The sequence below is a fragment of the Sturnus vulgaris genome, chromosome 33, assembly GCF_052056855.1.
Source record: "Sturnus vulgaris isolate bStuVul1 chromosome 33, bStuVul1.hap1, whole genome shotgun sequence".
Lineage (NCBI taxonomy): Eukaryota > Metazoa > Chordata > Aves > Passeriformes > Sturnidae > Sturnus > Sturnus vulgaris.
In genome coordinates, this window is record NC_142275.1 from 741,246 (window position 1) to 767,124 (window position 25,879).

Consider the following 25,879-nt stretch of genomic DNA (forward strand, 5'->3'; position numbering starts at 1 on the left):
AAGTGGCCAGGACGGGGCCTGGTGACGGAAGAGGTGGCCCCAAAGAGGGGGTGACGAGGGAGGTGGCGGCGCCTGCGCCCCGGGAGGTGCCGCGGGGGACAACGGGAACTGAGCCGTGGCTACCGGGTGCCTTCCGGGGCCACCTTCCTGTGGCAGCGGTGGCAAGCTGGGAGGAGCTGCCACCACGGGTTGGGGGGGGACAAAGGGGGGCGATGAGGGGGGGGGCGTGTGTGGGGGAGGGGGGGGATTTGGGATTTTTGGGGTGTGGAGTCACGGCGAGGTGGCAGGGGGTCCATGGTGGCCTGGACATGGTGGCCCAGGGGGGTCCATGGTGGCCCAGGTGGACATGGTGGCCTGGAGATGGTGGCCCAGGGGGGTCCATGGTGGCCAGGGGGTCCATGGTGGCCTGGACATGGTGGCCCAGGTGGACATGGTGGCCTGGACATGGTGGCCCAGGGGGGTCCATGGTGGCCCAGGGGGTCCATGGTGGCTCAGGGGGTCCAGGTGGTGTTCAGGTGGCCCAGGGGAGTTCATGGTGGCCCAGGGGGTCCATGGTGGCCTGGACATGGTGGCCCAGGGGGGTCCATGGTGGCCTAGGGGGTCCAGGTGGCCTAGGGGGTCCAGGTGGCCTGGGATGGTGGCCCAGGAGGGTCCAGGTGGCCCAGGGGGTCCATAAGAAGTGCAGGTGGCCCAGGTGGACATGGTGGCCCAGGGGCTCCAGGAGGGGTCCAGGTGATCTGAAGATGGTGGCCCAGGGGGTCCATGGTGGCCCAGGTGGACATGGTGGCCTGAGATGGTGGCCCAGGAGGGGTCCAGGTGGCCTGGACATGGTGGCCCAGGGGGTCCAGGTGGCCTGAGATGGTGGTCCAGGAGGGGTCCAGGTGGCTCAGGGGGTCCAGGTGGTGTTCAGGTGGCCCAGGGGTGTCCATGGTGGCCCAGGGGGTCCATGGTGGCCCAGGGGGTCCATGGTGGCCTGGACATGGTGATCCAGGGGGTCCAGGTGGTGTTCAGGTGGCCCAGGAGGGTCCAGGTGGCCCAGGTGGACACGGTGGCCCAGGGGGGTCCATGGTGGCCCAGGGGGGTCCAGGAGGGGTCCAGGTGGCCCAGGGGGGTCTATGGTGGCCTGGAGATGGTGGCCCAGGGGGTCCATGGTGGCCCAGGGGTGTCCATGGTGGCCCAGGGGGTCCCAGGAGGGGTCCAGGTGGCCCAGGTGGACATGGTGGCCCAGAAGGTCCCAGGTAGGGTCCAGGTGGCCTGGACATGGTGGCCCAGGGGGTCCATGGTGGCCCAGGGGGGTCCATGGTGGCCCAGGGGGGTCCAGGAGGGGTCCAGGTGGCCCAGGGGGGTCCATGGTGGCCCAGGGGATTCATGGTGGCCTGGAGATGGTGGCCCAGGAGGGTCCAGGTGGGGTCCAGGTGGCCCAGGGGGTCCATGATGGCCCAGGGTGTCCATGGTGGCCTGGACATGGTGGCCCAGGTGGCCAGGAGGGGTCCAGGTGTCCAGGTCCAGGAGGTGACCCAGGTGACAAGGTCCTATCAGGGGTCCTGGAGGTCACCCAGGTCCTTTCAGGTGTCACCCAAGTGTCACCCAGGTGTCACCCAGGTCCTTTCAGGTGTCACCCAGGTCTTACCAAGAGGTCCTGGAGGTCACCCCGACCCTTTCAGGGGTCTCAGGTGTCACCCAGGTGTCACCCAAGTGTCACCCAGGTCCTTCCAGGTGTCTCAGGTGTCACCCAGGCATCACCCAGGTCCTTTCAGGAGTCACCCAGGTCCTTTCAGGTATCTCAGGGGTCACCCAGATGTCACCCAAGTGTCACCCAGGTCCTTTCAGGTGTCTCAGGTGTCACCCAGGTGTCACCTAGGTCCTACCAGGGGGTTCTGGAGGTCACCCCGACCCTTTCAGGGGTCTCAGGTGTCACCCAGGTGTCACCCAGGTCCTATCAGGGGTCTCAGGTGTCACCCAAGTGTCACCCAGGTCCTTTCAGGTGTCTCAGGAGTCACCCAGGTGTCACCCAGGTCCTATCAGGGGTTCTGGAGGTCGCCCCGCCCCTTTCAGGTGTCTCAGGTGTCTCAGGTATCCCTGACCTATGGGGGGGGGGGTGTCTCAGGGAGGTCCCATCAGTGTCCCCTCCCCCCCCCCTCCCCTCCCCCTGTCGCGACCCCCCCCTCGGGTGTCCCCCCCCCCCCTCCCCTCCCCCCCGGGCCGATGTCGCAAGCCCCGTGGTGGCCCCTCGCCAGCGCCTTCCCCGAAATGAGGAAGGACCTCGCCTCCCGGCAGCCCCTCCCCCACCCCGCGCCCCACCCCCACCCAGGGGCCACCCAAGGGTGCTGGGACCCCCTCAACCAATCCCACCCCCCCCCACCCGGTGTCACCCCCCACCCATCACCCACACAGGTGGCCCGGGGGGGGTGGGGGGGGGTGGGGGTGATCAGAGGTGGCCGGATCGCCCCTCCCCCCCCCCCCACTCCCCACCCCCTCCCACCCCCACCCATGGGTGGGCCCAGGGCTCGGGTTACCCATTAACCCCCGGGGCCGCCATAAAGGGACCCCCCCCGGGCCCCCCTCCCCACCCCCCGCTCCGGTGGCCGCTGTCGCTGTCGCCGTCGCCGTCGCCTCCCCCCCCCCCCCCGCGGCCATGGGGGCTCCGGTGCTGCCCCTCCCCCACCATCGCCCCCTCCTCATCCTCCTCATCTTCGGCCTCGCGGTGCTGATGGCGACCCCCGCCCGCGCCAAGCTGTGAGAGAATGGGGAACAGCCCCCCACCCCCACCCCCGACCCAGCACCCATGGGACCCCCAACAATGGGACACCCCCCAATCCCCACCCATGGGACCCCCCCCGACCCAGCACCCATGGGACCCCCCCCGACCCAGCACCCATGGGACCCCCAACCTCCACCCATGGGACCCCCAACCTCCACCCATGGGACCCCCAACAATGGGACCCCCCCCCCGACCCAGCACCCATGGGACCCCCAACCTTGGGACACCCCTCCAATCCCCACCCTTGGGAACCCCAACAATGGGACCCCCCCCAACCCCCAACCTTGGGACCCCCAACCTTGGGACCCCCAAAAATGGGACCCCCCCCCCCCCACCCCCTCACCCATGGGACCCCCCAATCCCTGGGAGCCCCAACAATGGGACCCCCCCCAACCCCCACCCTTGGGACCCCCCACTCACCAATGGGACCCCCCCAGTCCATGGGACCCCCATGGGATCCCCATTTTGGGGACCCACTCACCCATGGGACCCCCACCCCCACCCCCGGGGATCCACCCTGGGGTCCCCCCATCACAGATTTTGTGGTTTCTGGGTGCTCTGAGGTGATTTAGGAGCAGATTTTGAGGTTTCTGCGGTCCCCGGTGTGATTCAGGGACAGATTTTGGGGGTTTTTGTGTGCTGTGAGATCCCCAAAGTGATTTAGGAACAAATTTTGGGGTTTCTGGGTGCTCTGAGGTGATTTAGGAACAAATTTTGGGGTTCCTGGGTGCTCTGAGATGATTCAGGGACAGATTTTGGGGTTTTTGGGTGCTGTGAGATCCCCAAAAGTGATTTAGAAACAAATTTTGGGGTTTCTGGGTGCTCTGAGGTGATTTAGGAACAGATTTTGGGGGTTTTGGGTGTTCTGAGATGATTTAAGGACACATTTTGCGGTTTCTGTGTGCTTTGAGGTCCCCAAAGTGATTTAGGGACACATTTTGGGGTTTTGGGGTTCTGTGATGTCCCTAAGGTGATTTAGGGACAGGTTTTGCGGTTTTTTTGGGTTTCTGGGTGTTCTGAGGTGATTTAGGAACAGATTTTGGGGTTTCTGGGTGCTCTGAGATGATTTAGGAACAGATTTTGTGGTTTCTGAGGTCTCCGGTGTGATTTAGGAACAGATTTTGGGGGTTTTGTGTGCTGTGAGATCCCCGAAGTGATTTAGGAACAAATGTCGGGGTTTCTGGGTGTTCTGAGGTGATTTAGACACAAACTTTGGGGTTTCTGGGTGCTCTGAGGTCCCCAAAGTGATTTAGGGACCGAATTTGGGGTTCCTGGGTGTTCTAAGGTGATTCAGGGACAGATTTTGGGGTTGTTGAGGCCCCCAAAGTGATTTAGGGACCGATTTTGGGATTTCTGGGTGTTCTAAGGAGATTCAGGGACAAACTTTGGGGTTTCTGGGTGCTTTGAAGTCCCCAAAGTGATTTAGGGACCGAATTTGGGATTTCTGGGTGCTCTGAGATGATTTAAGGACACACTTTGGGGGTTTTTGAGTTCTTTGAAGTCCCCAAAGTGATTTAGGGACAGGTTTCGGGGTTTTTGGGTGCTCTGAGGTGATTTAGGGACAGATTTTGGGGTTGTTGAGGTCCCCAAAGTGATTTAGGAACAAATTTTGGGGTTTTGGGGTTCTGTGATGTCCCTAAGGTGATTTAGGGACAGGTTTGGGGGTTTTGGGTTTCTGGGTGTTCTGAGGTGATTTAGGAACAAATTTTGTTGTTTCTGGGTGCTCTGAGGTGATTTAGGAACAGATTTTGAGGTTTCTGAGGTCCCCGGTGTGATTCAGGGACCGATATTGGGGGTTTTGTGTGCTGTGAGATCCCCAAAGTGATTTAGGAACAAATTTTGGGGTTTCTGGGTGCTCTGAGGTGATTTAGGAACAGATTTTGGGGTTTTTGGGTTTCTGGGTGATGTCCCTAAGGTGATTTAGGAACAAATTTTGGGCTTTCTGGGTGTTCTGAGATGATTCAGGGACAGATTTTTGGGGTTTTTGGGTGCCGTGAGATCCCAAAAGTGATTTAGGAACAAATGTCGGGGTTTCTGGGTGCTCTGAGGTGATTTAGGAACAGATTTTGGGGTTTCTGGGTGCTCTGAGATGATTTAAGGACACATTTTGCGGTTTCTGTGTGTTTTGAGGTCCCCAAAGTGATTTAGGGACACATTTTGGGGTTTCTGAGGTCCCCGGTGTGATTTAGGAACAGATTTTGGGGGTTTTGTGTGCTGTGAGATCCCCGAAGTGATTTAGGAACAAATGTCGGGGTTTCTGGGTGCTCTGAGGTGATTTAGACACAAACTTTGGGGTTTCTGGGTGCTCTGAGGTCCCCAAAGTGATTTAGGGACCGAATTTGGGGTTCCTGGGTGTTCTAAGGAGATTCAGGGACAAATTTTGGGGTTTCTGGGTGCTTTGAAGTCCCCAAAGTGATTTAGGGACCGAATTTGGGATTTCTGGGTGCTCTGAGATGATTTAAGGACACATTTTGGGGGTTTTTGAGTTCTTTGAAGTCCCCAAAGTGATTTAGGGACAGATTTCGGGGGTTTTGGGTGCTCTGAGGTGATTTAGGGACAGATTTTGGGGTTGTTGAGGTCCCCAAAGTGATTTAGGAACAAATTTTGGGGTTTTGGGGTTCTGTGATGTCCCTAAGGTGATTTAGGGACAGGTTTGGGGGGTTTGGGTTTCTGGGTGTTCTGAGGTGATTTAGGAACAAATTTTGTTGTTTCTGGGTGTTCTGAGGTGATTTAGGAACAGATTTTGAGGTTTCTGAGGTCCCCGGTGTGATTCAGGGACCGATATTGGGGTTTTTGTGTGCTGTGAGATCCCCAAAGTGATTTAGGAACAGATTTTGGGGTTTCTGGGTGCTCTGAGTTCCCCAAAGTGATTTAGGGACCGAATTTGGGATTTCTGTGTGCTCTGAGGTGATTTAGGAACAAATTTTGGGGGGTTTTTTTTTGGGGATTTCTGGTTGCTCTGAGATGATTTAGGGACCGTTTTTGGGGTTGTTGAGGTCCCCAAAGTGATTTAGGGACCGATTTTGGGGTTGTTGAGGTCCCCAAAGTGATTTAGGGACGGATTTTGGGGTTGTTGAGGTCCCCAAAGTGATTTAGGGACCGTTTTTGGGGTTGTTGAGGTCCCCAAAGTGATTTAGGGACGGATTTTGGGGTTGTTGAGGTCCCCAAAGTGATTTAGGGACCGTTTTTGGGGTTGTTGAGGTCCCCAAAGTGATTTAGGGACGGATTTTGGGGTTGTTGAGGTCCCCAAAGTGATTTAGGGACCGATTTTGGCGTTTCTGGTGTTACGAACGGTTTTCTACTTTTCCGATTAAACGACCAGCAAAGATTAAAAGCGCCAACAAATTTTTCACGGCGACAATTATAAACGAACACAATCAGGAAGCATTAAAAGACGATTACAAAAAATTATTGGAACTGAATACAATGCGAGTAAAATATTACAGTTGTGTAATTTGGGATGGATAAAATTTGAGAGTGTTTTTAGTATAATTGAGGTTCCTATAAAGCAAAACCGACCGGGGGTTCGGGGAGTGGCTCCCATTCCTCTCGTCCCAAAGCATCCAGGCTGACAACCCCACTTATTGACTGTAGGCTACAGAAGTTTCTAGAAAGCTCCTCCTAGTTTCTATTCCTAAAATCTACATCACAAAGTGTACGGCGCATGCTCTACTAATGGGTTAGGGGGTCTCTCATCCTTTTGAGGGTCTTATTTCCGATGAAGGCTCATCATCATCATCAGTGACCGAGGTGTGACCTGCAGGTAGCGCAGGCGCCCTGTGTGACTGAGCAGATGTTTTCCATAACATGACTCTAAAAAAGTCCCGTTTTTGGAATCATTCCATTTTTGCCCATTTCAAGGTCAAAACTTTCTATTTCTAGATTCTGCTTATCAGACCTCCGTCCTTTTTTTATTCTTATCTGACTTTCTTCCAACCTCCTTCTTCGACTCCCAACATCTGGAAGATGTCTTTTATCCTGTCTCACCCATCTCCCCCCCTTTCACTCGGTAACAATTGTCTTCTATTGATCTAAACACAATTTTGTTAATATAGTTACAATTTAATTAGCGCGAATCGCATTTATCGCGCCGGGTTCTGTGATGTCCCTAAGGTGATTTAGGAACAGATTTTGGGGTGCTCTGAGGTGATTTAGGAACAGATTTTGGGGGTTTTTGGGGTGCTCTGAGGTGATTTAGGAACAGATTTGGGGGGTTTTTGGGGTGCTCTGAGGTGATTTAGGAACAGTTTTTGGGGGGTTTTGGGTTTTCTGGGTGCTCTGAGATGATTTAAGGACACACTTTGGGGTTTTTGAGTTCTTTGAAGTCCCCAAAGTGATTCAGGGACAGGTTTCGGGGTTTTGGGGTGCTCTGAGGTGATTTAGGGACAGATTTTGGGGTTGTTGAGGTCCCCAAAGTGATTTAGGAACAAATTTTGGGGTTTTGGGGTTCTGTGATGTCCCTAAGGTGATTTAGGGACAGGTTTGGGGGTTTTGGGTTTCTGGGTGTTCTGAGGTGATTTAGGAACAAATTTTGGGGTTTCTGGGTGCTCTGAGGTGATTTAGGAACAGATTTTGAGGTTTCTGAGGTCCCCGGTGTGATTTAGGAACAGATTTTGGGGGTTTTGGGTGCTGTGAGATCCCCAAAGTGATTTAGGAACAAATTTTGGGGTTTCTGGGTGCTCTGAGGTCCCCAAAGTGATTCAGGGACCAATTTTGGGGTTTCTGGATTCTGTGATGTCCCTAAGGTGATTTAGGAACAAATTTTGAGGTTTCTGGGTGTTCTGAGGTGATTCAGGGACAGATTTTTTTGGGTTTTGGATGCTTTGAGGTTCCCAAAGTGATTTAGGGACCGATTTGGGGATTTTAGAGTGTTCTGAGGTGATTTAGGAACAGATTTGGGGGTTTTTGTGTGCTGTGAGATCCCCAAAGTGATTTAGGAACAAATTTCGGGGTTTCTGGGTGCTCTGAGGTGATTTAGGAACAAATTTTGGGGTTTTTGAGGTCCCCAAGGTGATTTAGGAACAGATTTTTGGGGTTTTTTTGGGTTTCTGGGTGTTCTGAGATGATTTAAGGACACATTTTGGGGGTTTTGGGTGCTGTGAGATCCCCAAAGTGATTCAGGGACAGATTTGGGGTTTTCTGGGTGCTCTGAGGTGATTCAGGAACAGATTTTGGGGTTTCTGGGTGCTCTGAGGTGATTTAGGGACCGATTTTGGAGTTTGGGGGTTTCTGTGAGGTCCCTATGGTGGTTTAGGAGCAAATTTTGGGGTTTTTGGGTGTCCTGAGGTGATTTAGGGGCAGATTTTGGGGTTTTTGTGTGCTGTGAGATCCCCAAAGTGATTTAGGAACAGATTTTGGGGGTTTTTGGGTGCTCTGAGGTGATTTAGGAACAGATTTTGGGGTTTTGGGGGGTTCTGTGATGTCCCTAAGGTTAATTTGGAACAAATTTTGGGGATTTTGGGTGCTCTGAGATGATTCAGGGACAGATTTTGGGGTTTTTGAGGTCCCCAAGGTGATTTAGGAACAGATTTTTGGGGTTTTTTTGGGTTTCTGGGTGCTCTGAGATGATTTAGGAACAAATTTTGGGGTTTCTGGGTGCTCTGAGGTGATTTAGGAACAGATTTGGGGGGTTTTTGGGGTGCTCTGAGGTGATTTAGGAACAGATTTTGGGGGGTTTTGGGGTGCTCTGAGGTGATTTAGGAACAGATTTTGGGGGGTTTTGGGGTGCTCTGAGGTGATTTAGGAACAGATTTTGGGGGTTTTTGGGGTGCTCTGAGGTGATTTAGGAACAGATTTTGGGGGTTTGGGGGTTTCTGGGTGCTCTGAGATGATTTAAGGACACATTTTGGGGGTTTTTTTTGAGTTCTTTGAAGTCCCCAAAGTGATTTAGGGACAGGTTTCGGGGTTTTTGGGTGCTCTGAGGTGATTTAGGGACAGATTTTGGGGTTGTTGAGGTCCCCAAGGTGATTTAGGAACAGATTTTGGAGTTTTGGGTGTTCTGAGATGATTCAGGGACACATTTTTGGGTTTTTTTGGGTGCTACCCCCCCCCGCCACCCCCCATCCCCCCCCATCCCCCCCCATCCCCCCATTCTCCGGACCCCACGAGAGCCCCGCGGTGTCCCCAGGGTGACCATGGTGACCCCGGCCGTGCTGAGGTTGGAGACGGACGAGCTGGTGGTCCTGGAAGCCCCCGGAGTGGCCACGGCCACCGAGGCGTCGCTGCTGGTCCAGGATTTCCCCCAAAAACGTCAAATGCTGTTCCAGACCCGCGTGGAGCTGAACCCGGCCCAGGGCATGATGGCCACTGCCACCATCAAGGTAGGGTGGCATTGGCATTGTCGCCATCCCCCGGTCATTGTCGCCACCCCCCCGGTCACTGTCGCCATCCCCCGGTCATTGTCGCCACCCCCTCGTGGTCGTTGTCGCCACCCCCCCGGTCATTGTCGCCATTGTCACCACCCCCTGGTCACTGTCCCGGGTCATTGTCGCCACCCCCACGTGGTCATTGTCACCATTGTCACCACCCCCGGTCGTTGTCACCACCCCCTCGTGGTCGCTGTCACCACCCCTCGGTCATTGCCACCATCCCCCGGTCACTGTCGCCACATCGAAGTCACTGTGGCCATTGTCGCCACCCCCTCGTGGTCACTGTCACCACCCCCTGTCACTGTCGCCATTGTCACCACCCCCCTGTCACTGTCGCCACCCCCACGTGGTCGTTGTCGCCACCCCTCGGTCATTGTCGTCACCCCCCCGGTCACTGTCACCATTGTCACCACCCCCCGGTCACTGTCCCGGGTCACTGTCACCACCCCCTCGTGGTCACTGTCGCCATTGTCACCACCCCCTGTCACTGTCACCACCCCCCTCGTGGTCACTGTCACCACCCCCTGGTCACTGTCACCACCCCGTGTCACTGTCCTGGGTCGCTGTCACCACCCCCTCGTGGTCACTGTCGCCATTGTCACCTCCCCCCGTGTCACTGTCCTGGGTCACTGTCACCACCCCCTCGTGGTCACTGTCGCCACTGTCACCTCCCCCCGTGTCGCTGTCCCGGGTCATTGTCCCAGTGGTCACTGGGCCAGGACGGGAATTGGGACTGAACCCTGGACTGGGGGTGGGGAATGGCCGGAGGGGAGGGGACAGAGGGGCGGTCACTGCTGGGGACAGAGGGGCGGTCACTGCTGGGGGCAGTGGGGCGGTCACTCCTGGTGTCGCCTGTCCCCACAGGTGTCCCCACAGGTGTCCCCAATGTCCCCACAAGTGTCCCCTGTCCCCGTGGATGTCCCCGTGTCCCCACAAGTGTCCCCAATGTCCTTGTGTCCCCACAGATGTTCCCACTGTCCCTTTTCTCCACAGGTGTCCCCACAAGTGTCCCCATTGTCCCCCAGGTGTTCCCACTGTCCCCTGTCCCACCAGGTGTCCCCCCAGGTGTCTCCACTGTCCCCCCAAGTGTCTCCAGTGTCCCCCCAGGTGTCCCCCCTGTCCCCTCAGGTGTCCTCCCTCTCCCCCCAGGTGTCCCCAGGTGTCCCCCCTGTCCCCGCAGGTGTCCCCACAGGTGTCCTTAGTGTCCCCCCATGTGTCCTCCCTGTCCCCCCAGGTGTCCCCACAGGTGTCCCCTGTCCCTACAAGTGTCCCCAATGTCCCCCAGGTGTCCCCTATCCCCCCAGATGTCCCCCCAGGTGTCCCCAATGTCCCCTCAGATGTTCCCACTCTCCCCCCAGGTGTCCCCCCAGGTGTCCCCCCAGGTGTCCCCACTGTCCCCCCAGGTGTCCCCAGGTGTCCCCAGGTATCCCCAGGTGTCCCCACAGGTGTCCGCTGTCCTCCCAGATGTCCCCCCAGGTGTCCCCGCAGGTGTCCCCTATCCCCCCAGGTGTCCCCAATGTCCCCTCAGATGTTCCCACTCTCCCCACTGTCCCCTCAAGTGTCCCCACTGTCCCCCCAGGTGTCCCCAGGTGTCCCCCCAGGTGTCCCCTGTCCCCCCAGGTGTCCCCACAGGTGTCCCCTATCCCCCTAGATGTCCCCAGGTGTCCTCACAGTTGTCCCCTGTCCCCACAGATGTCCCCCCAGGTGTCCCCCCAGATGTCCCCCCAGTCCCCCCAGGTGTCCCCACAGGTGTCCCCTGTCCCCCCAGTCCCCCCAGGTGTCCCCACAGGTGTCCCCTATTCCCCCAGATGTCCCCCCAGATGTCCCCAGGTGTCCCCAGAGGTGTCCCCTATTCCCCCAGATGTCCCCAGGTGTCCCCACAGGTGTCCCCTATCCCCCTAGATGTCCCCAGGTGTCCTCACAGGTGTCCCCTGTCCCCACAGATGTCCCCCCAGATGTCCCCAGGTGTCCCCCCAGATGTTCCCCCAGTCCCCCCAGGTGTCCCCACAGGTGTCCCCTATCCCCCCAGATGTCCCCAGGTGTCCCCACAGGTGTCCCCTGTCCCCCCAGGTGCCAGCCAAGCTGCTGCCGCCGGCGCAGGGGAAGCAGTTTGTGACGGTGACAGCGCGGGTGGCCGAGGTGACGCTGCAGAAGGTGCTGCTGGTGGCGCTGCAGAGCGGCCACATCTTCGTGCAGACCGACAAACCCATCTACACCCCCGGGGCCACAGGTGAGCGCACCTGGACACACCTGGGGACAGCTGGGGGCACACCTGGGACACACCCGGGGACAGCTGGGCACACCTGGGCACACGTGGGGACATCATGGGCACACGTGGGGACAGCTGGGGGCACACCTGGGGACAGCTGGGGACAGCTGGGCACACGTGGGGACAGCTGGGGGCACACCTGGGCACACCTGGGACACACCTGGGGACAGCTGAGCACACCTGGGGATACCTGGGAACATCATGGGGACAACTGGGGATACCTGGGGACAGCTGGGGGCACACCTGGGGATACCTGGGGACATCATGGGGACATCATGGGAACATCATGGGGACACCTGAGCACACCTGGGGACAGCTGGGCACACGTGGGGACAGCTAGGGATACATGGGGACATCATGGGAATATCATGGGGACATCATGGGCACACCTGGGCACACCTGGGGACAGCTGAGGATACCGGGGCACATCTGGGGACATCGTGGGGACATCGTGGGGACACCTGGGAACATCATGGGGACCTCATGGGGACACCTAGGGACAACTGGGGGTACATGGGGACATCATGGGAATATCATGGGGACACCTGCGCACACCTGGGGACATCATGGGGACATCTGGGGATACCTGGGCACACCTGGGGACATTATGGGGACACCTGGGGAGAGTCATCGAGGGAGTGGGGACGCTGTGGGGACATCAAAGGGGTGGGGACACCCTCTCACCTTGTCCCCCGTGTCCCCTCCCAGTCCCCCGTGTCCCCCCTCACCTTGTCCCCAGTGTCCCCTCTCAATGCTGAATGTCCCCAAGTGTCCCCTCTCACCTTGTCCCCTGTGTCCCTCTCACCTTGTCCCCTGTGTCCCCTCCCTGTCCTTGTCCCCTCTCACCTTGTCCCCTGTGTCCCCTCCCAGTCCTGAATGTCCCCAAGTGTCCCCTCTCACCTTGTCTCCCGTGTCCCCACCCTGCCCGTGTCCCCTCTCACCTTGTCCCCCGTGTGCCCTCCCAATGCTGAATGTCCCCAAGTGTCCCCTCACCTTGTCCCCTGTGTCACCTCCTTGTCCTTGTCCCCTCTCACCTTGTCCCCTGTGTCCCTCTCACCTTGTCCCCTGTGTCCCTCTCACCTTGTCCCGTGTCACCTCCTTGTCCCCGTGTCCCCTCTCACCTTGTCCCCCGTGTCCCCCCCCAGTCCTGAATGTCCCTAAGTGTCCCCTCTCACCTTGTCCCTCGTGTCCCCTCCCTGTCCTTGTCCCCCGTGTCCTCTCCCAATGCTGAATGTCCCCCGTGTCCCCTCTCACCTTGTCCCCCGTGTCCCCTCCCAGTCCTGAATGTCCCCCGTGTCCCCTCTCACCTTGTCCCCCGTGTCCCCTCTCAGTCCTGAATGTCCCCAAGTGTCCCCTCACCTTGTCCCCCGTGTCACCTCCTTGTCCCCGTGTCCCCTCTCACCTTGTCCCCGTGTCCCCTCCCAGTGCTCTGCCGCCTCTTCACCGTGGACCACCTCATGCAGCCGGTGGCCAAGACCGTCATCGTGGAGGTCAAGGTGGGTGCCCTTGGGTGACACGGGGGTGACACGGGGGTGACACGGGCTTTGGGTGACACGGTGCCACCCGTGCCACCCCGCCCGTGTCCCCTCAGACCCCCGACAACATCATCATCAAACAAGTCTCGTTGTCGTCCCCGAGGAAAACCGGGATCCTGCCCCTCAACCACAACCTGCCCGAGGTCGTCAGGTGAGTGTCACCTCCCCCCCACCCCGTGGTGGCCTTGGGGACATCGCCCGGGAGTTGTCCCCTCGCTGTCACCTCGCTGTCACCTCTCCCAGCTTGGGCATGTGGACGATTTCGGCCAAATTCGAGGATTCCCCCGAGCAGGTTTTCAGCACCCAGTTCGAGGTCAAGGAATACGGTGGGTGCCAGGTGGGGGTTGTCCCCAAGGGGTGTCACCGGTGTCACCGGTGTCACCAATGTCACCGATGTCACCCCCGCAGTGCTGCCGAGCTTTGAGGTGTCCCTGGTTCCCGAGGAGAAGTTCCTGTACATCGACCGCCAGGAGGATTTCCGGGTGTCCATCCTGGCCAGGTGACACCGAAATGTCCCCTGTGGGGTCACACCTGTGTGGGGGACAGGGGACAGGGGACAGCTCTGCTGTTGTCCCTGGAGGTGGCGTGGGGACAGGTTGGAGGGTGAAGGGGGACGGAAGGTGACACGGTGACATCAGTGGTGGCAGGGGTGGGATGGCAGGGACAGGGGTGGCAGGGACAGGGGTGGCAGGGTGGGGACATGGGGACACGGTGACATCAGGGGTGGCAGGGACAGGGGTGGCAGGATGGGGACATGGGGACACGGTGACATCAGTGGTGGCAGGGGTGGGATGACAGGGACAGGGGTGGCAGGATGGGGACATGGGGACACGGTGATACAGTGACACCATGACACTGTAACATGGTGACTTGGTGACATAGTGACATGAGGACGCAGTGACACCGTGACACGGGGACACAGTGATATGGTGACATGGTGACACAGTGACACAGTGATGGGATGACACAGTGACACAATGACACGGTGACATGGTGACACAATGACGTGGTGACACAGTGACACAATGACACGGTGATGTGGTGACATGGTGACACAGTGATGGGGTGACACGGTGATGTGGTGATACTGTGACACAATGACATGGTGACACAATAACATGGTGACATGGTGACAGTGAAATGGTGACACCGTGACACAGTGATGTGATGACACAGTGACATGGTAACACGGTGACACAGTGACACGGTGACAGGTGACACAGTGATGCAGTGACACGGTGACACAATGGCATGGTGACACGGTGACACGGTGACATGGTGACACAGTGACATGGTGACACAATGACACGGTGACACAATGACACATTGACACGGTGACACTGTGACACAGTGATGTGGTGACATGGTAACACGGTGACACAGCGACATGGTGACACAATAACATAGTGACACAATGACACAACATGGTGGCATGGTGACACGGTGACACAATAACACAGTGACACGGTGACACAGTGACACAATGCAATGGTGACACGGTAACCGGTGACATGGTGACACGGTGACACAGTGACACAATAACATGGTGACATGGTGACACAGTGACACGGTGACACGGTGACGCAGTGATACGGTGACATGGTGACACGGTGACACGGTGACACAGTGACACGGTGACACGGTGACTGTCCCCAGGTACCTGTACGGGAAGAGCCTGGAGGGGACGGCCTTTGTCCTCTTCGGGGTCATGGTGGACGACGAGAAGAAAAGCATCCCCCAGTCCCTGCGGCGCGTGCAGGTGAGCCTGGCACTGTCCCTGTCCCCAACCGAGCCTGGCACTGTCCCTGTCCCTAACCGAGCCTGGCACTGTCCCCAACCGAGCCTGGCACTGTCCCCAACCGAGCCTGGCACTGTCCCTGTCCCCAACCGAACCTGGCACTGTCCCTGGCCCTGTCCCCAAGCCTGGCCCTGTCCCCAAGCCTGGCACTGTCCTCAACACTGTCCCCAACTCTGGCACTGTCCTCAACACTGTCCCCAACTCTGGCACTGTCCATGTCCCCAAGCCTGGCACTGTCCCTGTCCCCAACCCCGGCACTGTCCCCAACCCGGTCCCCAACCCTGTCCCCAACTCAGTCACTGTCCCTGTCCCCAACCTTGTCCCCAACCCTGGCACTGTCCGTGTTCCTGTCCCCAACCCTGGCATTGTCCCTGTCCCCAACCCTGTCCCCAACCCTGACATTGTCCCTGTCCTAACCCTGTCCCCAACTCAGTCACTGTCCCTGTCCCCAACCTTGTCCCCAACCCTGGCACTGTCCCCAACCCTGGCACTGTCCCCGTTCCTGTCCCCAACCCTGGTATTGTCCCTGTCCCCACCCCTGTCCCCAGGTGCAGGACGGTGACGCCGAGGCCGTGCTGTCCCCAAGCCTGTCCTAACCCTGTCCCCAATCCTGTCCTGACCCTGTCCCCACCCCTGTCCCCAGGTGCAGGACGGTGACGCCGAGGCCGTGCTCTCCATGGCTCACCTGCGCGAGCGCTTCCCCAACTCCCAGGAGCTCGTGGGACACTCCCTGTATGTCACTGTCACCGTCATCACCGAGTCAGGTGTGTGCGGGGACACGGCGGGGTGGCAGGGACAGCGAGGGGACACAGGGGACAGTGAGGGGACACGGGGGACAGGGACAGCGAGGGGACACGGGGGACAGGGACAGTGAGGGGACACGGGGGACAGTGAGGGGACACGGGGGGTGGCAGGGACAGTGAGGGGACACGGGGGACAGTGAGGGGACACGGGGGGTGGCAGGGACAGCGAGGGGACACGGGGAACAGGGACAGTGAGGGGACACGGGGGACAGGGACAGCGAGGGGACACGGGGGGGTGGCAGGGACAGCGAGGGGACACGGGGAACAGGGACAGTGAGGGGACACGGGGTGACAGGGACAGTGAGGGGACACGGGGGGACAGGGACAGTGAGGGGACACGGGGGACAGGGACAGCGGGGGGACACGGGGGGACAGGGACAGTGAGGGGACACGGGACAGGGACAGTGAGAATGGAGGGACACCTGGGACAGGGGACACCTGGCACAGGTGACACCTGGGACAGGGGACAGGTACCCCAGGTGACACCGCGGTGTCCCCACAGGCAGTGACATGGTGGAGGCACAGCGTGGTGGTGGCAGGGGGACATAAAGGGGACATAAAGGGGACAGGGACAATGAGAATGGGGGTACACCTGGATCGGGGGACATGTGGCACAGGTGACACCTGGGACAGGTGCCCCAGGTGACACCGCGGTGTCCCCACAGGCAGTGACATGGTGGAGGCACAGCACGGTGGCATCCAGATCGTGACGTCCCCCTACAGCATCCACTTCACGCACACCCCCAAGTACTTCAAGCCGGGGATGCCCTTTGACCTCACGGTTGGTGACACCTTGGGGACAGCGGTGGCCCGGGGTGGTGGCCCGGGGTGGTGGCACAGGGCCCACGGGTGGGCGTGGAGGAGAGGTCGGTCCTTGGGTGATGTCCCTGTGTCACCTGAGAGGGGCTGGGGAGCGCTGGCTGTCCCTGTGTCACCGGGATGGCTCTTGCTGGTGGCGGTGTCACCTCTCGGGGACACCACCCAGTGTCACTGTCCCTTCCCAGTGCCACCACCCCTTCCCAGTATCATTGTCCCTTCCCAGTGCCACCACCACTTCCCAGTGTCCCTTCCCAGTGCCACCACCCCTTCCCAGTATCATTGTCCCTTCCCAGTGTCCCTTCCCAGTGCCACCACCTCTTCCCAGTATCATTGTCCCTTCCCAGTGTCCGTTCCCAGTGCCACCACCTCTTCCTGGTGCCACCACCCCTTCCCAGCGTCACTGTCCCTTCCAAGTGCCACTAGCCCTTCCCAGTGTCCTTGTCCAGAGCCACCAGCCCTTCCCAGTATCGTTGTCCCTTCCCAGTGTCCCTTCCCAGTGTCATTGTCCCTTCCTGGTGCCACCACCCCTTCCCAGTGTCACTGTCCCTTCCCAGTGTCCCTTCCCAGTGCCACCCCTCCTTCCCATTGCCCCTTCCCAGTGCCACCACCACCCCTTCCCAGTGTCCTTGTCCAGAGCCACCAGCCCTTCCCAGTATCATTGTCCCTTTCCAGTGTCCGTTCCCAGTGCCACCACCCCTTCCTGGTGCCACCACTCCTTCCCAGTGTCCCTTCCCAGTGTCCTTGTCCAGAGCCACCACCACTTCCCAGTGTCCCTTCCCAGTGCCACCACCCCTTCCTGGTGCCACCAGCCCTTCCCAGTGTCCTTGTCCAGAGCCACCAGCCCTTCCCAGTGTCACTGTCCCTTCCCAGTGTCCTTGTCCAGAGCCACCAGCCATTCCCAGTGTCATTGTCCCTTCCCAGTGCCACCCCCCCTTCCCATTGTCCCTTCCCAGTGCCACCACCCTGTCCCAGTGTCCCTTCCCTCCCTCCACATCCCCACGTGACATCCCCGGTGTGTCCCCCCCCTGCCAGGTTTATGTCACCAACCCCGACCAGTCCCCGGCCCCGCGTGTCACCGTCCAGGCCGATGGCTTCCAGGGCTCGGTGTCCACGCAGCGCGATGGCACGGCCAGGCTGGTGCTCAACATGCCGGCCAACAAGGACAGCGTCCCCATCACCGTGAGTTGGGGACACCGGCGTGGCCACGGGGTGGCCCAGGGGCTGGAGAAGCGGCCTGGGGGTGGCCAGAGTGACTAATGGTTGTGGCTGGACACCTGTGGTGGTCAAGGGTCATGGTTGGCCAAAAATCAGGATGGTCAAAGTTGAGGTGGTCAAGATGTCCAGAGTGGCCAAGGGCTTGGACAGCCTAGGTCATGCTGGCCATGGTGGCCACCTCGGTTGGGTTGATTGAGACATGAGAGTGACCAATGACCAGAGTGACCAATGGTTGTGGCCACCAGGATTGGGGGGATCAGGATGGGCTGGACATTCGTGGTGGTCAAGGGTCATGGTTGGCCAAAAATCAGGCTGGTCAAAGTTGAGGTGGTCAAGATGTCCAGAGTGACCAAGGCTAGGACACCAAGGTCAGGCTGGCCATGGTGGCCACCTCGATTGGGTTGTCCTGGAGATGTCCAGAGTGACCAGTGACCAGAGTGACCAATGACCAGAGTGACCAATGGTTGTGGCTGGACATTCGTGGTGGTCAAAGGTCGTCCTGGTCACTCACGGTTGACCAAAAATCAGGATGGTCAAAGTTGAGGTGGTCAAGATGTCCAGAGTGGCCAAGGGCTAGGACAGCCTAGGTCAGGCTGGCCATGGTGGCCACCTCGATTGGATTGACCTGGGGGTGACCAGAGTGACCAATGACCAGAGTGACCAATGGTTGTGGTCACCAGGATTGGGGGGATCAGGATGAACTGGACATTCGTGGTGGTCAAGGGTCGTCCTGGTCACTCATGGTTGACCAAAAATCAGGATGGTCAAAGTTGAGGTGGTCAAGATGTCCAGAGTGGCCAAGGGCTAGGACACCAAGGTCAGGCTGGCCATGGTGGCCACCTCGATTGGGTTGTCCTGGAGATGTCCAGAGTGACCAGTGACCAGAGTGACCAATGACCAGAGTGACCAATGGTTGTGGCTGGACATTCGTGGTGGTCAAAGGTCGTCCTGGTCACTCATGGTTGACCAAAAATCAGGATGGTCAAAGTTGAGGTGGTCAAGATGTCCAGAGTGGCCAAGGGCTAGGACAGCCTAGGTCAGGCTGGCCATGGTGGCCACCTCGATTGGATTGACCTGGGGGTGACCAGAGTGACCAATGACCAGAGTGACCAATGGTTGTGGCCACCAGGATTGGGGGGATCAGGATGGGCTGGACATTCGTGGTGGTCAAGAGTCATGGTTGGCCAAAAATCAGGATGGTCAAAGTTGAGGTGGTCAAGATGTCCAGAGTGACCAAGGGCTTGGACAGCCTAGGTCAGGCTGGCCATGGTGGCCACCTCGATTGGATTGACCTGGGGGTGACCAGAGTGACCAATGACCAGAGTGACCAATGGTTGTGGTCACCAGGATTGGGGGGATCAGGATGAACTGGACATTCGTGGTGGTCAAGGGTCGTCCTGGTCACTCATGGTTGACCAAAAATCAGGATGGTCAAAGTTGAGGTGGTCAAGATGTCCAGAGTGACCAAGGGCTTGGACACCAAGGTCAGGCTGGCCATGGTGGCCACCTCGATTGGGTTGATTGAGACATGAGAGTGACCAATGTCCAGATGTCCAAGAGGCTGGTGGAGGTGTCCACAGTGGTCAAGTGGAGGCCAAGACCTCCACAGTGGCCAACACACTTCCATGGTGGCCAAAACCTCTTTAGTGGCCACACTCTCCATAACACGCTTCCATGGTGGCCAACACACTTCCATGGTGGCCCAGACCTTCTTAGTGGCCAAACTCTCAATAACACACTTCCAATGATGGCCAAAACACTTCCATGATGGCCAAGACCTCTATGGAATCTCCATGGTGGCCAAGACCTCCTTAGTGGCCAAACTGTCCATAACACGCTTCCAATGATGGCCAAAACACTTCCATGGTGGCCAACACGCTTTCAGTGATGGCCAAAACACTTCCATGGTGGCCAACACGCTTCCAGTGATGGCCAAAACACTTCCATGATGGCCAAACATTTCCGTGATGGCCAAAAGACTTCCATGGTGGCCAAAAGACTTCCATGGTGGCCAACACGCTTTCAGTGATGGCCAACACACTTCCAGCGATGGCCAACACGCTTCCATGATGGCCAAAACACTTCCATGGTGGCCAAAACACTCCCATGGTGGCCAACACATTTCCATGATGGCCAAGACCTCCTTAGTGGCCACACTCTCCATAACACACTTCCAATGATGGCCAACACATTTCCATGATGGCCAAAAGACTTCCATGGTGGCCAAAACACTTCCATGATGGCCAAAAGACTTCCATGGTGGCCAACACATTTCCATGGTGGCCAACACACTTCCATGGTGGCCAGAACACTTCCATGATGGCCAAGACCTCTATGGAACCTCCATGGTGGCCAAGACCTCCTTAGTGGCCACACTCTCCTTAATGCACTTCCAGTGATGACCAAAACACTTCCATGATGGCCAAGACCTCCTTAGTGGCCAAACTGTCCATAACACATTTCCATGATGGCCAACACGCTTTCAATGATGGCCAAAACACTTCCATGATGGCCAAAACACTTCCATGGTGGCCAAAAGACTTCCATGGTAGCCAACACACTTCCATGATGGCCAAAACACTTCCATGGTGGCCAACACATTTCCATGATGGCCAAAACCTCCTTAGTGGCCACACTCTCCATAACACACTTCCAATGATGGCCAACACATTTCCATGATGGCCAAAACACTTCCATGATGGCCAACACTCTTCCATGATGGCCAACACGCTTCCATGGTGGCCACGACCTCTCTGGAGCCTCCATGGTGGCCAAGCCCACCCCGCTGACCGAGTGCCACCGTGTCCCCCTCCCCAGGTACGCACGGCCCAGGCCGGGTTGCCCCGGGAGCGCCAGGCCTCGAGGCAAATGACGGCCCAGGCCTACCGCAGCCAAGGTGGCTCGGGCAACTTCCTCCACCTGGCGGTGGCCGCCACCGAGCTACAGCCGGGAGACAACCTGGCCGTCAACTTCCACCTCAAGACCAGCAGCAACGACGTCCGCAACTCCGTCCCTTTCTTCACTTACCTGGTGGGTACCCACCTGTTGGCGTCCTCTGCTCTCTCAGCTGGGCCACCTGCACGTCCAGGTGGCCACCGAGCCGGCGTTTCTCGCAGATCATGAGCAAAGGCCGCATCGTCCGAGCCGGCCGGCAGCGGCACGAGGCCGGCCAGAGTTTGGTGACCATGACGTTGCCCGTGACTCCCGAGCTCATCCCTTCCTTCCGAGTCGTGGCCTATTACCACGTCCTGCCCGGGGAGATCGTGGCCGACTCCGTCTGGGTGGACGTCAAGGACACCTGCATGGGCACCGTGAGTGGCCTCCCCACAGCCCCCTGCTGGCCCACCCCAGGGTGGGGGTTGGGGGGGGGGGGGGTGTGGGCGAGGGGTCTTGGAGATGTTGGACGGGCGACGGTGGTGGCCGGAGCGGGACTTGAGGTGGCCCTTGAGGGGTTTGGGGGGTCACTGAGAGGTTTGGGGGACCCTTGATGGGTTTGGGGGGGACCTTGAGGGGTTTGGGGGACCCTTGAGGTTTTGGGGGGTCCTTGAGGGGTTTGGGGGGGTCCTTGAGGGGTTTGGGGAGGTCCTTGAGGGGTTTGGGGGACCCTTGAGGGGTTTGGGGGGCTCTTGAGGGGTTTGGGGGGGTCCTTGACGGGTTTGGGGGGTCCTTGAGGGGTTTGGGAAATCCTTGAGGGGTTTGGGGTGTCCTTGAGGGGTTTGGGGGAGTCCTTGGGGGGTTGGGGGAGTCCTTGAGGGGTTTGGGGAGGTCCTTGAGGGGTTTGGGGGACCCTTGAGGGGTTTTGGGGGGTCCTTGAGGGGTCTGGGAAATACTTGATGGGTTTGGGGGGGTGTCCTTGAGGGGTTTGGGGGGACCTTGAGGGGTTTGGGGAGGTCCTTGAGGGGTCTGGGGGGACCTTGAGGGGTTTGGGGGGTCCTTGAGGGGTTTGGGGGGACCTTGAGGGGTTTGGGGGACCCTTGAGGGGTTTGGGGGGACCTTGAGGGGTTTGGGAAATCCTTGAGGGGTTTGGGGGGTCCTTGAGGGGTTGGGGAGGCCTTGAGGGGTTGGGGAGGCCCTTGAGGGACCTGGGGGTCTCTTGAGGGACTTTTGGAAAGGTTTGGGGGACCCTTGAGGGACCTGAGGGACATTTGGATGAACTTGGGGGACCCTTGAGGGACTTGGGAGATCCTTGAGGGATTTGTGGGGTCCCTGAGGGTTTGGGGGGGGGACTTTTGGAAAGGTTTTGGGGGGGACATTGAGGGACCCGGGTGTCCCCTGGTGAGGATTTGGTGTCACTTTGGGTGGTTTTGGACATCTCCTGGTGGCCCTGGTGGCCCTGGTGACATCCCAGCCACCAAACCCTGGAGGTCCAAACTTGGTGTCCCACTCATTTGTTGGGGGGGTGGACAAAGGTGACTTTTGGGGACATCCCGGTGACGTCCCCCCACCCCGTGCCTGTGACAGCTGGTGGTGAAGGGGGCGACAGAAGGTGACAACCGCGTCCACGAGCCGGGGACGCCGATGAGGCTGCGCATCGAGGGCGACCACAAGGCCTTCGTGGGGCTGGTGGCCGTGGACAAGGGAGTCTTCGTCCTCAGCAAGAAGAACAAGCTCACCCAGAGCCGGGTGGGTGGCCCTGTCCTCCATGTCCCCGTGAGGTGGCCGTGTGGCCACCGTGGTTGTCCCCAGAATCCTCTGGGGGGTGGTTGTTGTGGTTGTTCTCCCTGGTGGTGGTGGCCGTCGTGGTTGTCCTTGTCCCCTGGGGTGGTGGCCATCATGGTTGTCCCTGTCCCCACTGTCCCTGCTGTCCCCTGGTGGTGGCCATCATAGTTGTCCTTGTCCCCTGGAGTTGTGGCCATCGTGGTTGTCCCTGTCCCTGCTGTCCCCTGGGGTGGTGGCCATTACAATTGTCGCTGTCCCCTGGTGGTGGCCATCACGGTTGTCCCTGTCCCCTGGTGGTGGCCATTGTGGTTGTCCCTGTCCCCTGATGGTGGCCATCATGTTTGTCCCTATACTCTAGTGGTGGCCATTGTGGTTGTCCCTGTCCCTGCTGTCCCCTGGGGTGGTGGCCATTACAATTGCCACTGTCCCCTGGTGGTGGCCATCACAGCTGTCCTGCTGTGTCTGGGTGGTGGCAGTGGCTGTCACAGCTGTCCCTGTCCCCATCATTCCTGAGTGGTGGCAGTGGCTGTCCCTGTCCTGCTGTCCCTGAGTGGTGGCAGTGACTGTCACAGCTGTCCTGCTGTCCCCGGGTGGTGACAGTGGCAGTCACAGCTGTCCCTGTCCCCATCATCCCTGGGTGGTGACAGTGGCAGTCACAGCTGTCCTCTTCATTCCTGAGTGGTGGCAGTGGCTGTCCCTGTCCTGCTGTCCCTGGGTGGTGACAGTGGCCGTCACAGCTGTCCTGCTGTCCCTGAGTGGTGACAGTGGCAGTCACAGCTGTCCTGCTGTCCCTGGGTGGTGGCAGTGGCAGTCACAGCTGTCCCCACTGTCCCTGGGTGGTGACAGTGGCTGTCACAGCTGTCCTGCTGTCCCTGGGTGGTGGCAGTGGCAGTCACAGCTGTCCCCGCTGTCCCTGGGTGGTGACGGTGGCGGTCACAGCTGTCCCCGCTGTCCCTGGGTGGTGGCAGTGGCTGTCACAGCTGTCCCCACTGTCCCTGGGTGGTGGCAGTGACTGTCACAGCTGTCCCCACTGTCCCTGGGTGGTGGCAGTGGCTGTCACAGCTGTCCCCACTGTCCCTGGGTGGTGGCAGTGACTGTCACAGCTGTCCCCTGTGGGCTCAGGTGTGGGACACGGTGGAGAGAAGTGACATCGGCTGCACTCCGGGCAGTGGCAGGGACAACATCGGCGTCTTCGCGGACGCCGGCCTGAGCCTGACCACCAACGTCCAGATCACCACGCCCCAGCGCTCATGTAGGGACACCTGTGGTGGCACCTTGGGGACACGGGGGTGGCACCTGGGGGATGGGGGAGGTGGCACCTCGGGGACACGGGGGTGGCACCTGGGGGATGGGGGAGGTGGCACCTTGGGGACAGGGGGGTGGCACCTGGGGGATGGGGGAGGTGGCACCTCGGGGACAGGGGAGGTGACATCTCAGGGATGGAGGAGGTGACACTTCAAGCATGTGACAACTCAGGGACGGGAGAGGTGACACCTTGGGGATGGGGAGGGTGACATTCAGGGATGGAGGAGGTGACACCTCAAGGACAGGGGAGGTGACATCTCAGGGATGGAGGAGGTGACACTTCAAGCATGTGGCACCTCAGGGACAGGAGGTGACACCTCAGGGCTGTGACAGTGACCCTGAGCTTTGGGAGGTGACACCGTGGGGTCCTGACCGGTGTCCCCTCTGTCCCCAGATGTCCAATGTCCCCAGCCTGCCAAACGCAAGCGCCGCTCGCTGGCACTCGCCGAGTACAAGGGCACCAAGGGTAGGTGGCACCGGGGTGTCCCTTGTCCCCAGGAACACTGGGAGTGTCCCTTGTCCCCGTGGTCACCAGGGTGTCCCTTGTCCCTGAAGATGCCAAAGTGTCCCGTGTCCCTGAGGGCCACCAGTGTCCCGTGTCCCAGTCAATACCAGTGTCCCCTGTCTCTGAGGGCCACCAGAGTGTCCCATGTCCCAAGTCCCAAAGACCACCAGAGTGTCCCCTGTCTCAAAGGCCACCAGAGTGTCCCCTGTCTCAAAGGCCACCAGTGTCCCGTGTCCCAAAACCACTGGAGTTTCTCATATCCCAAAGTCCACCGGAGTGTCCCACACCCCCAATGTCCCCGTTCTCGATGTCCCCATTCCTGGCATCCCCATTCCCAACATCCCCATCCCCATTGTCCCCATGCCCGTCCCAGTCCCATCCCCATCCCCAACATCCCGGTCCCATCCCCGTCCCAATCCCATCCCCAACATCCCGGTCACATCCCCATCCCAATCCCATCCCAAACATCCCGATCCCCGATGTCCCCATCCCTGATGTCTCTATCCCCGAGATCCACTGGGGCTGGTCCCATCCCCATTCCGGTCGCATCCCTGTCCCGGTCCCATCCCCAACATCCCGGTCACATTCCCATCCCAATCCCATCCCCATCCCATCCCCATCCCGATCCCATCCCTATCCCAATCCCATCCCCATCCCAATCCCATCCCCATCCCGATCCCATCCCTCTCCCAATCCCATACCCATCCCTCTCCCAATCCCATCCCAAACATCCCGATCCCGTCCCAATCCCATCCCAAACATCCCGATCCCGATCCCATCCCAATCCCATCCCCATCCCTGTCCCAATCCCATCCCAAACATCCCGATCCTGTCCCCATCCCGATCCCATCCCCATCCCCGTCCCAATCCCATCCCAAACATCCCCATCCCGTCCCCGTCCCGATCCCGTCCCCATCCCTGTCCCGATCCCGTCCCCATCCCTGTCCCGTCCCCATCCCTGTCCTGATCCCATCCCAAACATCCCGATCCCCATCCCGTCCCCATCCCAATCCCATCCCCATCCCTGTCCCAATCCCATCCCAAACATCCCGATCCCGTCCCCATCCCAATCCCGTCCCCGTTCCAATCCCATCCCCATCCCGTCCCAATCCCATCCCAAACATCCTGATCCCGTCCCCATCCCGATCCCGTCCCCATCCCTGTCCCGATCCCGTCCCCATCCCAATCCCATCCCAATCCCATCCCAAACATCCCATCCCAATCCCATCCTCATCCCATCCCCGTCCCAATCCCTCTCCCCTCCAGCCGCCGAGTACTCGGACAAGCTGGAGCGGAAATGCTGCGAGGACGGCATGAGGGACAACCCCATGGGGCACAGCTGCGACAAGAGATCCGAGTACATCCAGGAGGGCGACGCCTGCGTCCGCGCCTTCCTCGACTGTTGCCGATACATCAAGGCCAAGAGGGACCAGCAGAACGTGTCACCCAGCACCGGGCTGGCCAGAAGCAAGTGTTGGCTCACAGGGGAGGGGGGGAGGTTGGGGGAACGTCGGGTGGAGGTTTGGGGAAGGGTGGGATGGTCTTGGGTGGGGTTTGGGGTGTTTGTTGGGTGGGTTTGGGGTGTTTGTTGGGTAGGTTTTGGGTGTTTCTTGGGTGTTTTTTGGTGTTCCTTGAGTGGTTTTGGGTGTTTCTTGGGTAGGTTTTGGGTGTTTGTTGGGTGGATTTTGAGTGTTCCTTGAGTGGTTTTGGGTGTTCCTTGGGTAGATTTTGAGTGTTCCTTGAGTAGCTTTTGGGTGTTCCTTGGGTGTTCCTTGGGTGTTTCTTGGGTGGGTTTTGGGTGTTCCTTTGGTTGGTTTTTTGGTTCCTGAAGTTGGTGAACCC

General features: G+C 59.0%; 1 protein-coding gene across 1 annotated transcript in view; it reads left to right on the plus strand.

The window, feature by feature from the left end:
• The first annotated feature begins 946 nt into the window (after positions 1-946).
• C3 (complement C3) overlaps positions 947-25,879 on the plus strand; it is a 50,363-nt gene continuing 25,430 nt past the window's right edge. Inside the window, 18 exon segments of the mRNA XM_088154914.1 lie at positions 947-1,238; positions 2,505-2,736; positions 8,889-9,081; positions 11,200-11,359; positions 12,824-12,894; positions 12,990-13,084; positions 13,177-13,259; positions 13,342-13,432; positions 14,590-14,692; positions 15,375-15,495; positions 16,200-16,315; positions 17,386-17,532; positions 20,386-20,598; positions 20,685-20,879; positions 22,030-22,191; positions 23,350-23,479; positions 23,927-23,998; positions 25,304-25,504. Of these exon segments, the coding sequence (XP_088011040.1) occupies positions 947-1,238; positions 2,505-2,736; positions 8,889-9,081; positions 11,200-11,359; positions 12,824-12,894; positions 12,990-13,084; positions 13,177-13,259; positions 13,342-13,432; positions 14,590-14,692; positions 15,375-15,495; positions 16,200-16,315; positions 17,386-17,532; positions 20,386-20,598; positions 20,685-20,879; positions 22,030-22,191; positions 23,350-23,479; positions 23,927-23,998; positions 25,304-25,504 (2,677 nt within the window).